Here is a 17,165-nt window from a genome sequence, read left to right as displayed (position 1 = left end):
GATTCTGGCTGGTCCCAACCAGCTGAGGTCCATGTTGTCAGGGAACCCAGCCTGTCTGAAGCTGTTGCCTACTGCAACCTCTAGACTGGCTCCGTAAAATTCAACCTGCCTTTAATCTTTAACTGATCTGGTTTGGCTGCAGACAGCACCCACCAGCGGGGAATGGAGGCCCCTGGCACTGAGGGGCCATGGCCTGCTGAGCACAGCTGTGCTCAGGGGTGACACCACTGCCAGGACTCCTCTGTGATCACACATGTGGCCTGTATGAGAAGTCCTTCATCCAAGCACGCCAAGTTTCTTGCTGATACAGCCCCCATCTCAGAGAGCTTGGTGGGGGGCCCCAGCCACTGAGGCTGTTGTACGCAGAAAATGGGGACCTACACACACCACCTGCAAAGCAGCATGGTGGGCTGACTCCCCGCCAGGCACTCACGCAGAGGCCATGCTTACCAAGATGCACTTCCCAGGCTCAAGGCTCCAGAGGGAACTCTCGGTGTTGATCTTGTGGGTGAGTTTCCCCTCCACGAGGACGTGCTCCCCTCCTGCTTCCAGCACGGCCACACGGATGAAGCTGCTACTGAGGGCCACAGAGACCTGGGGCAGAGCACAGGATAGTCACTGCAACATGGGAGAGGACACATGCAAGAATACGTCCGGGGGTCGCCAGGCACTACATTTACAGCAGAGGCAGCCTATGCACGGGTACTCCTCCAGGAACATGCTAGCAGATGTGTCTCGGCACATGACATGACATGGTACCATGTGGAAACTGCTGCTCCCTTCTCCCATTAGGGAAGACCAAACCCCACAGTGAAAGCAAGCAGGGCAGTGAGCAGGGCCAGGGCCTCTGGGTCTGAACTTCACCTCTGTTCTCCGAGAAGCCCAGCCCCTGCAGCCTGGGCTCGCTGCCCTGTCCTCTGACACTTGTCCTGGGCAGTGTCTGTCCTCCCCCAGCACTGGGGACATCTTCCCGCTCGCACACGATTGCACCAGGGCTGCGGTAGCAGGGCCGCACTGCAGGTGCCCAGCAGATCAGCACTGGGGGGAGGAGCGAACACAGAGCTCCTGTTTCTGTTTTGTTTCACTTTCCTTTAAATTATAAAATCAAAATAAAAACTATCAAAATCATAACAAAACTTTTACATGGTGGTATCTGCATGGCATTAAGCACTGGGTGAACAGACACTGGGTGGGAGCACTGGGCCCTTCTGGTGTGGGCAGGGTCCACATGTCTGGGGATGGCCCTCCCATGTCCCTGAGTAAGGGCTCATTAAATGCTTATGAAGTCCTTGGAAAGACACCCTCGGAGTCACTGAATTTTCAAACTAGAGTCCATACCCGCCAGCGGAACCTGCTACTGTAACCTACTTGGTGCCTCAAACTCCCATAAACAGAGGACAGGAGGGAGGGGTGATGTCCCAGAGTCAGCACCACCAAGAGGCTTTGGGGTGAAGGGAGAACTCATGCCCACAGGTGGGGAAGGGGTCCTGGGCGACCATCCTGCCCCTGCACCTCAGCGAGGTGTACTGCTCACCTGGCTGGCTTTGCAAAGCCATTGCACACAAAGATGTACAGCAGCAGCCACATAGTGGCCCTGTGCCCCACAAGGGTCCCTACTACTGCTGGCCTCACCTGGGCTCCCTGGTAGGGCACTGGGCTGGGGCTCCTCCCAGCACCAAGCACACTATAAACAACTCCGCCCAGCCAGCTGCAAGGAACACATGCTCCTCCGTGATGAGCCACAGCACCGTGGAGGAGCCAGACAGGAGATGCGTTAGGACGTGACCCACAGAGGCACAGGACAAAGCACGAAGAGAAACCCTGAGCTATGCCCAGGAGGTGCGGGGCCAGGACAGACAAGCTCTCAACAGCCCTGTAGGGATGAAGGATGGGCAGATCACAGCAGGAACAAGTTAGCAGGTGCTCAGGCAGAGCAGCTGGGTCAGTCCATGGCACACTGGAAGCCCTGCCAGATTGGGCAGGAGACCAACCATGTGGCCCAGAGCCGCAGTGGCACTCCAAGGAAAGTGGCCTGCATTCTGGGGACGTGTGCACACCGGTCCCATGTGCACAGAACCAAGCTGACCAGTGGCCCAGCTCACCGCGGTGTGAAAGCAGCAGACCTCGGGTCCATGACATAGAACATCAACACCACATGTACTCAAAGTAATGGGGAAACTTTTTAAATAAAAAAACTAACAGAGAACTAATAAGCATAGCATCCTATAAGGAAAACCAGCAGCATAAAAAGAAAGATTTAGGTTAAAAAGAAACACAAAGATTAACAGAGCTAATTAGGAAAAAAGGAAATTTTCCAATATTCCAAATTTATGTCCTCAGAGAAATCTGAGAAGATACTCTGTCTATAGAGTCAGAATAAAATATGAAAATAGAATAATTACACATAAAAAAACACTTAAAATTTTAAAAACTGGCTAAAATTAAATTTTCAATAGAAAGGATGGAAGACAAAGTCAAAGAAGTCAGGGTGAGACTAAGTTCAATCTGGGCAATCAGTCTGGTGTTCAGGAACTACCGCAGCAACAAGACAGTCTCCCCAAGTTTAAGGAAAACACGCCTTCAGACTGGAAAGGACCCACTGAGGGCTGAGCAGAAACAAAGATGACTCCAACAGAATCACGACATTTCACAATACTAAGTCTGTAGCTAAGGTCCTGAAAGTGCTAAAGGGGGAGAAAAAACCTTCATTCACGAAGAACATAAAGGGAAGGGTTACTCTAGGGTCAGTAGCCTGGTGAGACACCGGCCAGTGCCTTCCACCTTCTGAGAGAACTTGCTGAAGTTAGAATTCTGTACACACCCAGATCATGGAGGAAGTGAAAGGTTAAATACCTACATTTTAAGACATTCAAGAGGCCTGTATTTACTACATATCATTTTGAGAGAGCAACACAACAAAATGAGGATGAAAACCAAAATAGACTGAGACCAGGGTGAAGGAGGTCAAGAGATACAACCTTCAGATGTGAGAACAGTCAGTCTGGAGGATGCAACACACAGCATGTGACCAAATAACAATGCTTTATGCACATCTGAATGTTGCTAAGTAGAAATTAAAAGTTCTCATTGCAAAAACCAAATTGGAGCCTTGTGAAGGGACAGATATTAAGGAGACTTACTGGGGTGGGCATTTCCCAGTATGTACAAAGGTCTATGGTTATGCAGTATGCCTGAAACTAATAGTGTTTCGTGTCAATCACATCTCAAGAAAATCAGAAGAAAAAAGAGAGGAAGACCCAACTGCCAGTCAAAACAAATCAATAAAGAGCAAAAATTTAACAGAAACTGGGCAGAGAGAACCAGTTCAAAGGAAAGACACATGTAACAAGACACTCAAACTTACTCTGAAGAGAAATATAAATTTGTATTATAACCAGATGCTACTTGTCACCTATCCAAATACAAAACTCAAGAATTTGGTGTCAAAAAATTTGTGAAAACAGAGGACTCTTGTAGGTCATTGATGGGAATGTAAGTTAGTTCAAATCCCTTCAGAGGGCAATTTAGCAAACCTACAGAAAGTAGAAATACCTTTTCATACCACATGTATTTCAATCTAGCTACTGCACTTCATGCAACCTATTCTACGGGATACGTATATGCAAAATGAAATTTGCTAAAGGGCATTGGTAGGAAAAGATGGAAACAACCTAAATGCCAATTACTGGGGGACTAGCTCAGTGATCAGCTTGAAGAGGGCAAGAGCACAGCCTGGGGCACTGGGTGTAAGGAGTGGTGGGATTGGAGGGCTCAGGGCACTGGCACTCTCAGGGTTCTGAAGCCCAAGCCAGAAGACATGGGAAATCCTAGGCCTACTGAGACTTCACTGGGGACCTACAGCTTGGCAGGCACCGCTGAGGCACTGGAGACATGGCAGCAAACACAGGAGGCCAGAGTAGCCCTGGCTGGGCTGACAGTGGGAACGGGAACATATCGTCTGTACTACAGGTGGGGGTGTGGTCATACATATTCATGCCTGATTCTATACGTAAAGGAAGTATTTGCCCAAATATCCCCAAACTAGTAAGATGAGGTTTGAGTCAGGGCTGATACAGGACAGAAGGACAGAGGCAGGAAAGACACTTTTCACAGTGCATTTTTAAATTTTTGTACAGGTACATGTCCTATGCATTCAAAAAACTTGAAGTAGATAAATGCAGCCTATTAGCCTTTTCTATTTGCAGAAGTTCCATATGATAAAGACTCTTGCTACATTTTTCCTAAATGTGTACTAAAGAGACGACACCATGTCACAGAGCTTTCGGCACAGATTCCAGCAGATCCATTAAGCTCCAGGACAAGGCATCACCATGCAAGACATGCCCAGAACATCAGTGCATTCTGGAAAGCTCCCACGATGGGGACAGAGACAGAGTGCAGCATCACTATCAATCAGACACCCGGCAGGGCCAGGTACTGTTCTCAGCTCCATCACATCTCACTAGACAATCTAGGGCCTCAGCGGTTTAAATCTCCAGGAGCTTTCTCCTCTGCAAAATGAGAGATTAGACTTATGGTCTCCAGAGTTCAATTATCCAGCATTAAAATCCTGTGATTCAATGAAATGTCAGGCTGACGACAGCCCTGCTGACACTGGCAATCGCACGCACACCCCTATTATGACGGGGAGTCCCTTCTCCCGGCTGCATGCCACCCTGAGAAGAGCAGAGTGGGCGAGGCAAAGAACTGACCCACTTCACTGGCACGTGAGCCCACAGCTTCATTTTGAAAACTTTTTCTTTATGCTCACCAGCAAAATGATTCTTTTAAACAAGGTTGCAGTGCAACAAGAATGCTTAGACATCAGGCATTGCACACATCCCTGTTTGTCCCCTGCTGCACCTGAGAGGCCAATTTTCCTCTGCAGAGAAGATGTGAGCAAGGCACGCCAGGGCTCTCCTAACACCAGCATCAGCCATGGCTGCAGGAGAGAGGCCTGGACCACCATTCCCACTCCATGCCTCACACACACTTGCAGGGCTACCTACAGACCCAGGGCCACCCACAGTGCCTTCATCAGCTGAACCACTGCCTCCATGGTTGCAGTCCTGGTGAGTCTCATGGGTGCCACAGACAAAAACCCAAAATAAGCCCTGCTGACAGGTTCCTCAGGGCACAGCTGGAAAGTGGTGCCTCTGAGCAAAAACCCTTAGACCAGCAAAGGCCAAGAGATGCAAAGTAAATGTTTTCCCAATTTTTAAGTGAGGCATGGCTAAAACGCTTAGATCAATAAGACATGGAAAGACCACAAAGTTTTCCAAGAAGGCTGCAGAATGACATGGAACTGGAAAGTTCTGAGAAAGCAGACCTCTAAAGTTCTCATCACAAGGAAAAAAATTTGTGACTCTGAGGTGCCAGATGGTAGCCAGACTCACTGGGGGGTGATTTCACAATATGCACAAGTAAGAATCATGATGTTATACTCCTGAGACTAGTATAATGTGTTAAGTATACCCCCCAAAAAAGAATGGCATGGAAAAAAAACACTTTTGAAGGAGGAAAAGAAACATCCAACTGTGCAGCTGAAACAAGACTACTGTAACCCAGGTCAGTGGGTGTCCCCACATGCCAGCACTAGGACACCAGCTTCCGACCCATGGTCACAAAGACAGGCTGCTCCACACACCTCCGGGTGGGAGTACTGGCTGCAGGGCAAACCAGGCTGAACAGTCTGGAGAAGTTGTGTCCACCCTTTCATCCATGGGCACCCAAACCACCTGTGAGGGTGGCCGGAGCAGCAACCGGCCCCGGAAACAGGCTCCGCGGTGCTAGTGAAGCAGACACCTGTCTGGCCCCACATGACACCAGCCGCCACTCCCGGGAGGTGCGGAGCTGGTGTGCCACTGGCTGCCCCTGCCTGAGCCCTGGGGTGTCAGCTCGAGTGGCCATCCTGCCCGAGTCCTGGGGACTGTATGTGCTGCGGGGAATGTCTAATGCATGGAAGGGCCAAGCCCAGGGCTGGCCTTACCATCTCAGAAGTCACGCAAATGCACTAGAGAGAGGTGTGGCCTGACCTGAGACACATGGGGCTGCCCCTCCATGGGGTGGGAGGGAAGCAGGGCCCCCAGAGCACAGCGCCTATGGCAGAGCAGACCGTGAGCTACCAGCACACACATCCATGTCAAGTCTTCCCACAGGCTTGAGAATTACAGCAAGAGATGTCAGGTAACCTGCATCTCTTGTGTCAAAGAAATAGAAAATAATTAGTTTTAGATTGGGTACAAGTCCTTGCAGAGGAAGCTCCAGAAATTCATGGAGACCCTGTGCCAGGGAGCTGTGATTTTTTAGCCAAGTACTGCAGTGTGATGGCCACTTCTAATAATTTATCCACCTGCATACAAGACAATCTTACCGAACAAGGAAATGAAAATCAGCACTTGACCTGCCAAACCCCCCCTAGCAGCAGCCAGCAGAGCACTCCAATGGGAAGGCCAGCCTGCCCCGCATGGCCCAATGGCAGCTGAGGCACATGGCTGTCTCAAGTGGGACCCCATGGGGGTGACCCTGGGTTGCTCAGTCCGCCCTGTGGTCCACCTGGCCAGGGGTCCCTGAGCCCTGCTGAGATCTCCTGGGACGGGGCAGGAAGAGGGAGGAAGGAGAAATGAGGGGACAGCTCTGCTCTGGCCAATGCTGGCCCCCATCTAAAGAAAGCCTCAGGCCCCATCGTCTGTGCTACACATAGAATGAGTCCTATTCAGCTCACCTGGTAGGAAGTCACAGTCTTCCAGAGGCTGCCCAGCCCTACCCAGACTCCTGCACACAGGGCAGGCCAGGGAGCTGGGAAAGAAACAGAGGCCGGGGCCTCAGGATGAGGGACAGGACACCCGGAGCAGCTCAGCACCCAGTGTGGCTCCGCATGCCTACCCAGGCAGAGGGCCCAGCACCACCTCACACGGCAGTCACTTCTGGGAGTGCATAAGCCCCTCAGCCTCCATTTTCCATGCTCCGGGACCTTTTCTCTGCAAGGAGCCAGCAGCAGTCCTCTTTGCAGAGCAAGCACAGGGACAGGAGCGCTAGATGCAGACACGCCACACGGGCTCCCACGTCACACACTCAGCTTCTGGGTTGTTCATGCACATCAGACAGCACTCCACTGTCCCGGCACTAGTTTTCCACATAAACCAGGACAACTGGGCAGCTCCTCTCGGCCTCAGTCTCTCATCTATAAAACATGAAAGGTATTCCTTACTTTGCAGGCTGGCAAATCTCATGCAGAGTAAATGAAGGGTACAGCTTCTGGCAAACACCGCAGTTTCTGATATTGACAACTATAATAACACAGTGTCCCATTTTACATGTCACACACAAATTTTCCTTTAAAGCCAGACTGTTCTATTTACAACAGCCCACAATAACGTCTTTCCCAGCAAGGCTCCTGAATAGACATCTCTCTCCCTAAAAGATTACATTTCTACTCACTCAAGCTCACTGAGATGAGCTGTAACATCACAGCTCCAGCCTGGTGTGGCCCCGCTCCATGGAATTGCCCTGCTGAGCTCAGGATGGGAGGCCCACTCATCACCACAGAACCTGCAGTTTTCTGCTCTGCTGATGGGACGACAGAACAGGTGCGATGTTACAGGTGCTCTGTGCACACTGGTCACACTGAAGGCAGCAGGTAAGGAACTGCTGGAACTGCTGCACAGCCTGGCTAGGGCAGCCACGGCCTCACACAGGACAGCATGGTTAACAAGGCAGGTGGAGGCATTTGTGGCTGAGGAGAGACAAGGCAGAGAGGACGGCGCAGCCCATGGCCCTGACACTGGGCCCCGACACGTGGACCCCGATGGGTGCTGCAGAGCTGCCGTACTTACCTGCCTGCCCTTCACCACATGCTGGGGCACTGGCACCTTAAGTTCCAGGTCAGTGTAGTCCTGCGACCACGTGTAGTTCTCACGCACGGCACCGTTATAGCTGTCGGGGTTCCTCTGGAACTGCTCCTGTCCCCTGAGAGAGAACAAGAAGTGAAGCAGCAGCCCAGGCCACACCAGGGTAGGGAGGCAGGGCACCTCTAAGTCCTGGACAAGTCATGCCCCCTGCAGGCGAGTTCCCTGCATCCTCCTACGCAAGCATCCCTGAGATCTCAGGGATAACCAGGGCGAGCTGCCAAGAGGACCCCGCATGCAGAGCCAGCATGGATCAGGAGGTCCGCAACCTCAGTCCACACACACTATGGCCTGGTCCAGTGCCACCTCCTCGAACTTAGAACCAGGCCAGTCAACTAAGCAATGGGCCTTCTTAGTAAACTTCTGGGGCATGTGGGTACCTAGTCTCTCATAAACTGGCAGAGCCTGTCTTTAAAAAAAAGCAAACCATTCTGTAACATCTTCCTGTGCCAACAGACAGTAACCACACTGGAGGGGGTAAAGACCTAGTAATGTGGGTAACTGCTGGCCCACTGGGCTGTACAGCAGAAACCAACATGATACTATGTATCACTTGCACTCCAACAAAGAAAGCAAGACGACATGAGTACTCAGCAGCTCAGCGTCGGCACTGCTCCAACCTCAGCCCCTTTTCCTGGTAAACAGCACAGAGCTCAGGTAACACACTGAACTGTGGGTTTTAAGATGCAAGTGGTGTGTGTGAGAAGGCCCAAAACTCCATCAGTCATAGCCCGCGCACATGAACTCCAGCCCAGCACAGATGCAGATCAGCTGGCCAAGCAGCTGATACCAACAGTAAAATACGATGAAATAACTTGCTATAAAACTGAACAGTGCTAATGACAGAATGCACACTAGATTACGTCTACACTCACAAGTACATCATGGTGAGTTTTAGATCTGAATTAAAGACAGAAAGCTGGCTGTGGAGGAGGCCCCACCTATGAACATGGACATGGCAACAGCAGGGTAGTTCAGCCACCTTCTCCAGCCCTGGGGGTGTGCCTGCTGAGGAAGAGACACAAACCTGTGCATGTCAACATCTGTGCAGGTAACAGAAGAAAAGGGTCAGAAATGTACACCACTGGTCCTTCACCTCTGGTCAGGTGGCAATGAGGACACACTTTTTCTGGGTGGAGTTTTAGGACAAGAACATGTTTTCCTTCTGCAGGTGTGCCTTGCACACCCTGCATTGTGAGGCTGGGCCTCCATCACATCTCAGGTTCTCTGGCCTGATTACTGATGGCTGTTACAGGCCAGACTCCCAAAAGTCCTAAGTGAAGTCCTAACCTCCAGCACCCCAGAATTTATTTAGAGACAGGGTCTTCACAGAGGTGACCCAGTTGAAATCAGGACATTAGGGCTCTGCCCCAACATGACCATGTTCTTAAAAAGGGAGCTCTGGACGCAGGTGCAGGCAGAGGGATAAGGTGAGACACTAGGAGAAGGTAGCCACGTGGCCACAGCCACAGGCCAGGGAAGCCACAGCTCTGATCACCCCAGAGGCCGGAGGAGGTGAAGAAGGGAGCACAGCCCAGGGATGCGCAGCACTGGACGCATGCCTGCAGTGCCTTGAAGACGGGCTTCTGTGGGCCTCTGTGGCCAGTCTGTGGCACTTGGTGGTGGTATTTTGGGGCAGGGGAGAGACTCAGAATTCAGCACTTACTATCAGCAGCCGGGCTCTGACAAATTGGAACAGAAGCCAGACCCAAACTCCCCACTCAGGCAGACCTCTGTGGGGCAAAGGAGACAGGAGAGTCCCAGCCCAGAGAAGGGGCGCCAAAGCAAGCTCGAGGCGGAGACCGGTGCAAGCATGTGCATGGACTGAGGGGGCTTGCTGCGCCACTGCAAGAGGACACACAGCCTTTGTGTGCAGCAGGAGCTCCACAGCCTAGGAAGAAACACACGTGGGTAAGAGGAGGCAGCCAGGGTAGCAAAATGAGTAGCACTCTTTCTTTTTTGTACCTTCAGGTATTATCCAAATTCCCCAAATGTGCAGACACATCATCACCAAAAGAAAGCAGCTATCTTTAAGATCGTGTCTACAGGAGACAGCAATCCCCGTAGCCCCACCCAGGCTGCCTTCGCCCTGACCCCCAAAACAAGGCCAGGAGACAGCACAGCAGTCAGGGTGGCTCCCGTGCACCATGGCACCCACTCCACTTTCAAGCTCCCACCCAGCAGACGAACTAAGTGTGCAGAGAACTCCTGGAAGAGCACTGAGGCAGGGACACGGTGGGGGTGGAGGCCAGTGTGTGACACCCAAAGCATGCAACACCACCCAGTGAGGGCCAGCACAGCCTAGCACCGGCCCACCAGCAGGAGCCCAAGCGGGGACAGCTACTTCCCATGTCTTGCCAATGGGTTTCAGCCCCAGGCAAGTTCACTATGGATTCAGTGTGACCAAAAAAATGACAGTAGAACGTTCTTGGGGTGAAAGGGTTATAACCCAACTGTATTTCCATGGTGGCAGGTCAATCACTAAAATCTTGTCCACTCAGAGCGACTCTGCATGTAGCAAGCCGGTCTCTGCCTCTGGGCCTCTCTGCCCGCAGAGCTGTCCTCTGGGCCTCTGTCCTCAGCACTGCCACCTCTCCAGCCTTCACTCTGCTCTCCTGCAGACTTGCAGCTGTGCCACCATGTCACCCAGAGCACAGGGCAGTTATATAGAATCAATAACGATGTATTGCCACACCTGTGTAGTGAGCTTGCCAAACAGGGCCAGGTGAGAACCCTGGCCACAGGAACCTTCTTTTTATCCACACTGCATCATGGTGACCCTTACCCACCGGCATTCATGTGGCCCCTCACCCAGAACAGGCCCCTATACCAGGAGCCCCCTTGAAGGCTGGGGCCTGATGGGCTGCCCCCAAAAGGGGCTGTACTGCATGGGGCTCACAGTGGGCCTGACTGCTCACCGCCAGGAGGCTTGCTCCTAGCACAGCACAGCACCATGCAGGGGGCTTGTTTTAATGCTCTGAATCCACAACCTCTTTAAATGAAGTTAGCTATTTCCAGCTGACAGCATGTAAAAACAAGCCCATCACATGCAGGTGCTTGGCCGCCAGCCTCCTTCCATCTTGCCATCCCAGCTGCTTCATAGGGCGGGGTGGGGAAGGGCCAGGGGCAGGGGTGAGTTAGCAGGCACGCAGAGGCCAGGCCTCCCTCAGTGCCCACGTCTGCCCAGCCACCAGTGACTATAGGGTACTGACTGAGTGAAGAATGACAGGGAAGCCAGCACAGCCTGCATGGAACCAGACGGCTCCCTCCTTTCCCAGTCTGGACTGGCCAGTGACAATCACGAGAAGTGGTGGGTAAAGATGTCTGTGGATAAAATGAGAGTTCCTGGGGCCAGGATTCTCACCTGGCTCTGGTTGACTAGCTCACTGCACACCTGTGGGCAATACATGGCTGTTGACTCTATAAAAAGAGCTCAGCCCAGTGCTCTGGGCGTGACACGGTGGCAGGACTGCAAGGCTGCAGGAGAGCAGAGCAGAGGCTGGAGTGGTTGCAGTGCCGAGGACAGAGGCCCAGAGGACAGCTGCACGGGATGACTGTGCAGAGAGGCCCAGAGGATGGCTGTGTGGGACGACTGTGCAGAGAGGCCCAGAGGATGGCTGTGTGGACAGAGGGGCCCAGAAGCAGAGACTGGCTTGTTGCATGCAGACTCACTCTGAGTGAACAGGTATAACCCTTTCACCCCAAGAACGTTTTGCTGTCAATTTCTTTGGTCACACTGAATCCACAGCGAACTTGCCCGGGGTTGAAACCCATTGGCAAGACAGTGTCACAGCCCCAACTTAAAGGCTGTATGCAGGAGTCAGCACACGCTCTAGAATGGGCCTTAAGTCAGGGGCTTTAGTGCCCCTCAGGCCCCTTCCAGGCTTGGCAGTGACTCACCTCACCAGACCCTTGCCAGATCTGAGCTGCTCTGGGTCAGACATCCTGCCCCCAAACCCACACAGGCCCCACAGGACTTATGGCCGCCACCCCAACCAGCCTCAGCAGTGCCAAGGTGGGGAGGCTCTGGCCACACATTCTGTGGACTCCTGGCCCCCAGTGGGAGGGACTAGGGCTTGTGCGTGAGCATGTGTGCGTGCCCATGTGTGCATGCTGCAAGGGTATACATGTGCACATGTGGTGAGCATGTGGGGTGTGCACACATGTGGCTCTCCCTGCCTCAGGCTGGCTCCCTCTTACCTATCTCCTCTCATCTTACCAGCCCCATATCTGCAACTAGACTGCAGCCATGGCCACTGGAGATTTGGAGCTTTGTCTTTGGGGTATGTGTGTCCCCAGGCCACATGACTGCCCAAGGCCCACTCCCTGCCCCGTGAGCCAGTGCCCAAGCACACTGCAGCACACCTCACCCACGGTTTATAAAGACCTGCCAATGCTCCTGCCTCTGGGAGAAGGCCTGCCTGCCTGTCCCCTCCTGTAGGCTGCCGCTTCCAAGGCCCCAGGCAGGGGGGCAACACCACCAGGTCCTACACACTGGCTTGGCAGTCAGGCACCTCCTGACACTCAGTGAGAAGCCCTGTTTCCAAGGCATGCAAGGCCCACCACATGCCACAGGGCACCAACCAAGCAACTGGTGTACAATTGCCAAGAGTGGTTGAAAGCAGGAAACAAGCAAACATGTGAAGGCCAAAACAGGGCAAGTCCAGTCCCCTCACACTTGGGGTCGCCGTCCCCCATGCACTCTGGAGCTCAGTCATTGTCCCCTCATTGCATGCATGCCCCACCAGAAAGTCCAGCTACAGACACAAGACTCAAAGGCAATTGTCACGGATGAGGGGAGACTGTTGGGCCTCTGGGATATCTAGGGACACATGCTGTGTGCCCCACCTTTTACCCTAGTTTCTCTAAATCTGGTGTCAGCAGCTTTACTACAGCTGGTATCCCAATTTATCACCTATTGCCAACTGGCATCCCTGCCCACCAGGAACCAGGCCCCAGGAAAGCAGTGGCCATGGTCAGCCTGTGTCAGCGGCTTTCCCCTCCTCTGCCAATCCCGCCTGGAGCGAGGATGGCACGCAAGACCAGGAGGGTACTATGAAAGGTACCCACAAGCCCCCAGGAGACTCCTGCTGCCAAAGATGGGATAATTCGAGTGTCAGAAAGAATGACGTTTACAGTGGACTGATAGACGTGCTGTGAAGGTCCACAAGCTCACAAAACCACCCAGTCTGAAAATAAATTTAAAAAATGGTTCTGCAGGAACCACACTTTCAGAAAAGCCAAGTCCCTCTATTAGGATTCCAGGTAATAAATGAAGACGGTCTAGTGGAAGGGGAAAATCACCCTTTTGTAACTACAGCGTTGTAACACGAGTCTGGGAGGCATTCCTTGATGGCCGCTGAATGCTGGGAAAAAGAAGGCTGAAGGGGGTCTGCCCACAGAAGGATCCAGAACATCCCCAATGCCCACAAAGGCCAGGCACCTCCTGTGAGGACCTCTTTGCAGTGGTCCTGCTCCACACTGGGCCTCAAGCCCACCCCATCCATAGGCCATAGGGAGCATCATCCAGAATCTGGGAAATGAACCAAGCCCCACGTGCCTTTAGAAATAAATGGCATGAAATAGAAGGGAAATCACTCCAAATTAAGTATCAGAAGGCAGAGAAACCAAATACAGTGTTTGGACCTGCTGGAATGCCACCGTGAAAAAACCAACTGTAAAAAAGCATTTGCCACAATCAGGAAAATATGCGCACAAGATGGCATTAGATGGTGATAAGGAATCCCACGTTTGCAAGCTTTGATAATTCCATTACATTTTAAGCCCTTGTTTTACTGAAGTAGGTATGGTGAAACTTTGTGGAGTCTGGGATTTGTCCAGTGAAAACCAACAAAATCTCGTCTGGGGGTAGAGAAAGAAAAGAAACAGGAATCCTCAGAGGGAAGTGAAGGGTGGGGGCTCAGAGGCGTTCACAAGCTCGTCTCTTCATTTTGAGGGTTTGTCTGGCTGTGCACTGTGAGTGGGGTAGTTATCCCACCTTAGGAGACAACACCGAGGGATTTCCAAGGGCTGCCCTGGTTCAAATGACACCCGATACCCGTGGTCTTCAATCTCATCTGCGTATGGGCGACACACGCTCTTCCGCTTTCCCGATAGCCAAGCTGCTGTCTTCACAGGCCTTCCTGAGGCGGGTCTCATGGGAACCAGGCCTGTTCTCTACTGAGGACGTGTCATGTCTGATTCCAATCAGCCTCCACCCAGGGCTGCCCTGCGGAGCCTCCTCTCTGGGTCAGCCAGTCATACAGGAAGCTGGTCCACACAGGACAACCAAGTCTGGCCAAGGAGCACAGCAGGGCCTCCGGAGACGGGGCTGCCTGTGGCCACCTCCTCCAGGAAGGCCAAGGATGCTGGTGCCCTTCCTTCCTTAGCACCTGTTCCCTCTGCCAGGAGACTGGCAGGAAGGCTGGATTTAATAAAAATTTTTGTGTTGTTAACATTTTAAGATACTAGATGATTCTAACTTTTCCTAAAGTAAATAAGGCAAGGTACCTGAAGTCTCCAAAATATGCCCATGAATATTCTGGAAGGACCACCTCTGACAGTCTGTCTCAGATGGGCAACCAGCAGAAACTACAAACTCCTTCAGTTACTACAAATACAAGTTTGTTAGTGAGACTTTTTCTTAAATCATGTTAATTATTTTAACAAGGGAGAGGCATTCCAATTTTTAATGAGTATATAAATGTGAAATATACATTTTAAAACAAAAGTTAGATCATCTACTCCACAACTACAACAATTTAAGAACAGAAAACTCTTATTAGCCTTTAATTCAATTTCCTAGTCATTCAAAATCAGTTACAAGTTATAAGCAGTTTTACTATTCGAATCCCAACCGGCTGCCCAGCTGAGAGGTAATCAGATTAAAGAAAACAAGGCTCAAGCCTCCAGTACCTATAGTCAGGGGATGTGTCCACAACACAGGTGGCCGTCTACCTGGGAGGCAGTTTAACCAGGGCAGAAGGGCCAGCTGAGTGATGAGGGAAGCCACAACTGCAGGCATGGGCCAGGCACTACCCCCATGCACCTCACAGACCTGGGCCACACCTCTCTGCTCTCCTAGTGCACCTTGGCCCTACCTGGCCCTGGTTAGCCACAGCAACTTCTTCAAAGAGATGTCAGCTGTTCTGAGGATGTAAAACCAACCCCAGTTTACACCTAGCCTCCAAATGCCCCCTAAAATCATAGTGTTACAGTTTCTACCAATCCTTGTTTCTCCACACCCAGTCTTCATCAAGACCTCTGCCCACATGCTCAACTTAAAAGACCCACCCTATATCAAACTTCTGGTTTTCAACCCCTTCTGGTCTTACCCTCCCCACAGCAGGCCCAGAGCCTTGAGGTGGAGCTCTCTGCAAGAGGCAAGCAATGGCTGATCTTATCCCCAGGCTGAGCAGCAGCCTGCAGGCTGCTAGATGCCAGATGCACACACACTACTGCACACGCATGGCCACACGGGGCATAGCAGGGCGGCTCTGAATCCATCTGGGATGCTACTTCTGACGCTCACATCAGATTACAAAACTGCCCTAATAACTGAAATCCATGAGCCCTGCTTCAGAGGCACCAAGGTCTTTGAGCAAAAAGGACCATATCAGAGAAGAGAGATCACATGCTACTTTTATTAAGAGTAAAAATGGAAAAAGAAAGAAGGAAACTTGGGAGGGGCAGTGGTCTTCTCTGGGCCCAAGGAGAGAAGGGGTGACAGCAGCAGGGCTGATGGGCAAGCCACAGGCCACAGAGTCCACTGTCCCATGAGGCGATGATACAAACTGCTCAGGGGCACCCCTGCTGCTGTCCACACTTCACGGCCATATCAGGGAACACCTGGTGCAGTGTCCTTCACTGGTAGCCAGGTGGTCCTCATACAGGCCAGGCCGAGGGGTCTGGGAAGGGGACAGCTGAGTTGGAGGACAGACACAGGGAGCTGGGTCCAACCACAGGACCAGGGCCCCCAGAGGACCCTGCGGGCCAGGGCCTAAGAGGGAGAAGGAGGCTCTGCCATCAGTTCTCCAGCCACATAGGAGCACCCCGACACCGAGAAGTGCCTGGACAGAGGCCCCAAGGCCATGTGGTGGTGCACACACAGTCCCTGCTGCAGCAAGCTCACCTCCACTGCCTGCTTTCTGCATAGTGTCCTCCCACAGGCCATTGGGAGCCCACGGGGCCCATCTAGGGCTGGGACAGAGCTTCTTGTGGGCCAGAAAGTAAGGGTGTGTGTGTGCTCTAACGTACAGGACACAGCAGCAGAGCCCCACGACGCAGGCAAGAGTTGAGGCAGGGAGGCCGACAGACCAACAGGATGGCATATCCCCAGAGTCCTCGAATCCATATTCTGGTCCTACCACAAGAAAACCCCACGAAAACCCAAATGGAGGCATTCTACATGTCCGACCACTTCAAAGGCATCAGGGTCACAGGAACAAGACTCCAAAACTGCCACAGACTGAAGGTGACTCATGACAACAACAGGCAAGGTGGTGTCCTCGACTGGATTCTGGACAGAAAGGGGACACTAGTTGGTGGGAAAACCAGGAAAACCCCAAATGGGCTGCAGGTCTAAGCCTGCCCATGTTGTCTGGGCAGACTTCACAACCTTCTGTGAAACAGGTACATGGGACCCCCTCGGAGGCCTTTAAGGACCTAGGCTGGAGGTGAGCTTATTCATGACACAGGGCTGCCAACAGTTTCCCCCCTTGGTGCTGAACCAAAGTCGGGACACAGAGGTTGGCCAGCCTTTCCCTTTCAAGATTGCCAGGTTTTCTCTTTCTCCTTCTTTCCCTCCCCTGCTCAAACCTCTCAGCACCACCAATTCTGAAGAACAAATAGAAGAGCTTTTCCTCTGCAGACCTTCCCTGATGCCTGCCACTGTTCACAGCATTTGACAGCGAATTCTGGCAACATTTCCTATTCGCTCTATTTAGAGGGTAGCTATTTACTGCTTCTGCTGTTTTTAGGAGTGAAAATGTTAGCAACATACAAGAGGGCTTCCCACAAACATCAAGGCGTGTTTCCCCAAGTTGGTAGAGAAGGCACCCTTGTGCTGGCCAGCTTTACTCACAGCATGGCTACGACAGGTCTTAGGGATCAGATACCAATTCCTGGGGGGACTTCCAGCCCAACAGCCACCCAACCTGAGGGAAATGAGGCCCAGCACTGGCCACTCAAAGGGACACCACATCCCACCTGCCCCAGGCCCCTGCTGCCTGCTATCTGCCTGGCTCTGGCCCTCTCCTC

At 52.2% G+C, this 17,165-nt stretch overlaps 1 protein-coding gene across 5 annotated transcripts in view; it reads right to left on the bottom strand.

Moving 5' to 3' along the window:
- NUDCD3 (NudC domain containing 3) overlaps positions 1–17,165 on the bottom strand; it is an 83,754-nt gene that overhangs the window by 10,994 nt on the left and 55,595 nt on the right. For all 5 annotated transcript variants that reach the window (XM_036990920.2, XM_036990921.2, XM_036990922.2 and 2 more), the window contains exons 3-4: positions 7,836–7,968; positions 451–594 (exon numbers count right to left, since the gene is read on the bottom strand). In XM_036990920.2, the coding sequence (XP_036846815.1) occupies positions 451–594; positions 7,836–7,968 (277 nt within the window). The remainder of the gene's footprint in view (positions 1–450; positions 595–7,835; positions 7,969–17,165) is intronic.

The sequence above is a fragment of the Manis javanica genome, chromosome 6, assembly GCF_040802235.1.
Source record: "Manis javanica isolate MJ-LG chromosome 6, MJ_LKY, whole genome shotgun sequence".
Lineage (NCBI taxonomy): Eukaryota > Metazoa > Chordata > Mammalia > Pholidota > Manidae > Manis > Manis javanica.
Note: the sequence above shows the minus strand (reverse complement) of the source record. Positions and strands in the feature narration are given on the sequence as shown.